The sequence below is a fragment of the Poecilia reticulata genome, unplaced genomic scaffold (genome assembly GCF_000633615.1).
Source record: "Poecilia reticulata strain Guanapo unplaced genomic scaffold, Guppy_female_1.0+MT scaffold_1088, whole genome shotgun sequence".
NCBI lineage: Eukaryota > Metazoa > Chordata > Actinopteri > Cyprinodontiformes > Poeciliidae > Poecilia > Poecilia reticulata.
In genome coordinates, this window is record NW_007615827.1 from 1 (window position 1) to 4,522 (window position 4,522).

Consider the following 4,522-nt stretch of genomic DNA (forward strand, 5'->3'; position numbering starts at 1 on the left):
TTGACGAGAGTCAAATACTGTGTTTGTCTGTGTTGGTTCTGTGCTTCTTCCTGCAGCTTTTTCTATTCAAAGGATGTGATAATTCAACCTGGCAGGAGAAATACCTGCATTGGAGAATGTACACTTTATATAAGCTATGCTGCAGGAATAACTGACCTAATTCTTAATTTCATACTTCCAGTAACGACCATCATAGTTCTGTATTTGAGAGTATTTGTGGTGGCTGTGTCTCAGGCTCGTGCCATGCGCTCTCACATTACAGTCGTCTCGTTTCATTCAGTGACATCAGGAACAAAGAAATCAGAGTTAAAAGCAGCCAGGACTCTTGGGGTTCTAGTTGTTGTATATYTAATGTGTTACTGTCCATATTACTGTTWCTCTTTAGTTGRKRTTARTYTAACYARTAMCTCYTATKCRTYWWTTTTGTWTTTCYTSTYCTATTTWAACTCWTGTTTAAACCCTYTGATCTAYGCCCTGTTCTACCCCTGGTTCAGAAAAGCTGTTAAAGTCATTGTTACTCTACAGATACTGCAGTCTGGCTCACGTGAGGCCAAGCTGCTGTGAACACACTGCTGACTGACAAACAACAGAGATTCATTACTAATAATATCTTATGAATTAGTCGTCTGAAAAGCATAAATTCACTGTTTGTTTTTTTAGTTTGTCACAAAGGAAATTAGTTGCGCATAAAATAGCGTCTTTTCTGTGCTTTAAATGTGAAACGTTTAAATATTCAAAGAAAGTTCCTTCACCTTTTGCACATTAACATGTTAACCTTCTGTTTTCTATGTTGTACCTGTAACATAAATCCATTTAACATGTCAAGTCTCACTTTATGCCACATCTGATCATCCATTGCTGTTTCTGTGGCCCTCGACACTCAGATCGTCAGGTGTGCCGTGGAAATTATCCAATTTCACCTACGGTACCGTATTGTCCAGACTATAAGCCGCTACTTTTTTTCCTAAGCTTTGAACCATGCGGCTTGTAGCCCGGTGTGGCTTTTCTGTGTATTTTTCTACAACCACCAGGGGGCTCTTTAGCAGGAAGTGAATCATTGGAAGTGGAAATCAAAGAAGAACGCACTAATTTTCTCTTAGAACAAGCACCTGCTAGCAGCAGGCACGACAGAGAAAGGTTTTCAAACTCATGTGATGCAGCTTTCAAGTTGAGGCCTGTCGATCTGGCACTACAGGAGGGAAATGGAGCCGCTGCACTTAAGCTCGGTATGAACGAAACCATGGTTCAGCTTTGGAGATGGAGGAGTGCGTCCTTAATATATCCAGCAGATTTATTAGGATGCAGCCCTCTGCTGGGTCCTTATGGAAAACCGAGAGCAGCAGAGATACCAGCGGCCTGTAGCCCAGTGCGGCTTACACACGTACGTTTCCAGTTTGTTTGTTTTTTATTTCTTATTTGAAGGTACAGCTTATAGTATGGTGCGCTCTATAGTCTGGAAAATACGGTAATTTGTCTTAAAAGATTTTTTGAAAATGAATTATCTGCAAACAATGCCATCTTCGAGTGTCTGCTGTAGTAGTGACTAGCGGCGTAATCGTGTCATTTTCTTACCACTAGATGGCAGTAGATACAGAGCATTTTACATTAAAACAAGAGAATTGGTGATGCATGAACGTTACAGGTAGCGGTGAGAGCATCGTATCTAGCAAGACTGTGAAGACAGTGATGGAAAAGACAGTGAAGCTCAGCAGTAGTTAGAAAGAACATGGGTCCATTTCCCACAACATATCTGTGTGAAGTGAGCTTCTCAAGCCTGGTTACTATAAAAACTAAAAACAGAGAGAGACTGAGAGCTGTTGAGGAAGAGCTTTGTCTTTCTTCCATTTCTGCCAGGAAATCAGCTGTTTTCATCCAAACATGCAACTCTTCATATTGTAACAGTGAATATGAAGTGAAATGTTTCCCAAATATTATTGCTTCTTTCAGAATAAGAATTATTTTCTGTATTCCGGCTTTAAGAATGATTGTGGATTAGTTTGTAAAACACTTTGAGGTTTTCTACAACTTCTTTAAATTTAACACCAGAGTGTTGTGGCACTGTTCAGGTGGACATGTTAAGTGCAATTTGAAATAAGAAATGTAAAATATGATAAAAATAAATGTATTTATTTGATTCCTATTCAAGACACTTTGATAAGAATGACTATATGTAATATAGGCGGCTACAGAGTATCTTTGTTTACATCTGGTTGGTGGTGTGCCTCGAGATTTTTTCAACTAAAACAATGTACCTTCACTCACAAAAGGTTGAAAAACACTGCTTTAGAGGGCCACAGAAATAAAACTTTAGCAGTTACATATATATGATTTTATCAGTCAAGTCAAATCAGTTTTTATTTGCACAGTGCCAAATTACATCAGTTTGAGATGTTAAATATTTAATTTTACAAATTACTGAAGCTATAATATTTTAAGAGTTTAATGGGTAGTTTCATTAATACGTTTTTCCACAAATGGCCCTTTTATGATCTTGATTTTCATTTTGACATTAAACAGTCTGCTCTGGCTGCATAATGTCTGGTTCAGTTCAGAACAGTGCTGAAGGAGGAAGACCCAGTTAAAGCCCCGTCTGTGGAGAAGGAGCTTTGGAAGGAGCTGCCTGTTCTTTGAGGTCGATGTGACGTTACAGTGGTTCCATCATCACCATATTCTACAGCATTTAACTGATAGAGGCTTTACAAATGTTATTTTCCTGCTGATGGGTTTGTTTCTCTTATCAGACTTGTTTGACAGAATTTCAAAGTTGTGATCCGGAGATAGAAAGGTGCCAACTGTGTCAGGCCTACACTGATGTTAATGCTGTATTTTATCACTGTAATTGTTGGAGAAAATGCGATTTTTGATGTATTTTTTCAGATTAAACATAGTTAAGAAAATAAAACCACAATATAATCTCTATGTTTCTAGTCCCACTGATCTCTTTCACTGCTCATGTTTAAATTAAATAAAGCTGAACAAAACTAACAGCTGCTTCCAATCTAAYRCAGATAAAAGTTTTAACATAATCACATGGAATGAGGGAARCAAGAAGGATAAGAGCCTTTATATCAATAGTCATATATTGGATTTTTTCTTTGACACTTCACACAATGAAACATGAATTATGCAGTGTTTTACAGAGCATCAGCTGAATCTACTTTATTTTTTGTTCATATTCTAGTTGTTCTAACCCAGCCTCTCGCCCAGAACTTTAGCTGGAGATGGGCACCAGCACCTCCCGAGCCCACTTGGGACAAAAGTGTTAGAAAATGGATGGATGGATAGTTGTTCTATGTTAGATGCCACTGTCCTAGACTTATATTTGATTACTGTAAGTGATTTTCTTTTATTACTGCTCTTTATAAGAAGAATCCATCCATCCATTTTCTTACACCCTTGTCCCTATAGTTAGGAGGGGTCCAGGTGCCTATCTCCGTTTTGGGTGAGAGGCGAGATCACCCTGGAAAAGGTCGCCAGTCTGTCGCAGGACAACACAGAGAAAGACAGGAAAAACAACCATGCACACACACTCGGACCTAGAGACAATTTAGAGAAACCAATTGACCTGACAGTCATGTTTTTGGACTGTGGAAGGAAGCCGGACTACCTGAAGAGAACCCACCATGCACAGGGAGAACATGCAAGCTCCATGCAGAAAGATCCCAGGCTGGAAATCGAACCCAGAACTTTTGTAGCTTTGTAAAGCCACACACTGAGGGCAGCATTTTAATGTATCTTTGAAAGGTGTCTCCACTTTCCTCACCCAGGATATTTAGGCGGAGAAAAGCAACACAGTGGCTAATGTATATATATTTTTTCAATATTTAATTATGTTTCACAGGATTGATTTACAAAAATTGCCCTTTTTTGAAGTTTCACAAATCAGAAAAAGGTCTCACAAATCACAAACATGGTTTTAAATATTCTGCTATTAGAGCAGAATAATCCAGTCCAGGTTTGAAGAGTCTAGGTGTTGTAGTTTTGGAATTAGAGCAGATCTTGTGTGACCAAGACAGAAAAAAAGGGTAAAAATTGTTCGTCACACCCGGAAATTCATCTACCAGCCATGTACTGACACGATGATTTCTGCCACTCGTTTGTTGAGATCGAAATGATCTGAAATGTATTGTGTGGTTCGTCCGTAAAGTTACACTTACACTGTAACCATCAGCCAACCGCCGTGTTCAGTCTATCCGCTCACCTGTATAAATACACCTGCAACGCTCTTCTTGCCGTTCGCTCTGAACCAGCAGCTCCCATAGGAGAAAGCCTGCCGTACTCCAGGCATTGCGCCAGTCATTTTAAGGATGTCTATTGGTCATTAATCAATAAAATCTCCACGAGCCGAACTTGAAAATTGCACGTTATGCTTCTAACACTTAGCTTTCATTAAGAACTCAGAGGCGGAAGTCAGAGCTCTGTGCATTGCAAATAATATTCCGGCTGAAATAATAACATAAATTCACAAAGCTTCGAGGCAGCTAAATTTTTCTTGAGGAATTTTAATAATCAAGGTACTCGA

The 4,522-nt window shown here is 39.0% G+C and overlaps 1 protein-coding gene across 1 annotated transcript; it reads left to right on the forward strand.

Moving 5' to 3' along the window:
- Nucleotides 1-6: 6 nt before the first annotated feature.
- On the forward strand, nucleotides 7-571 carry LOC108166072 (trace amine-associated receptor 13c-like; the record flags this gene model as incomplete). The annotated part of the gene is made up of 1 exon (XM_017303628.1): nucleotides 7-571. A coding segment is annotated over one exon (558 nt), but the record flags the coding sequence as incomplete, so codon positions are not given.
- Nucleotides 572-4,522: the final 3,951 nt, after the last annotated feature.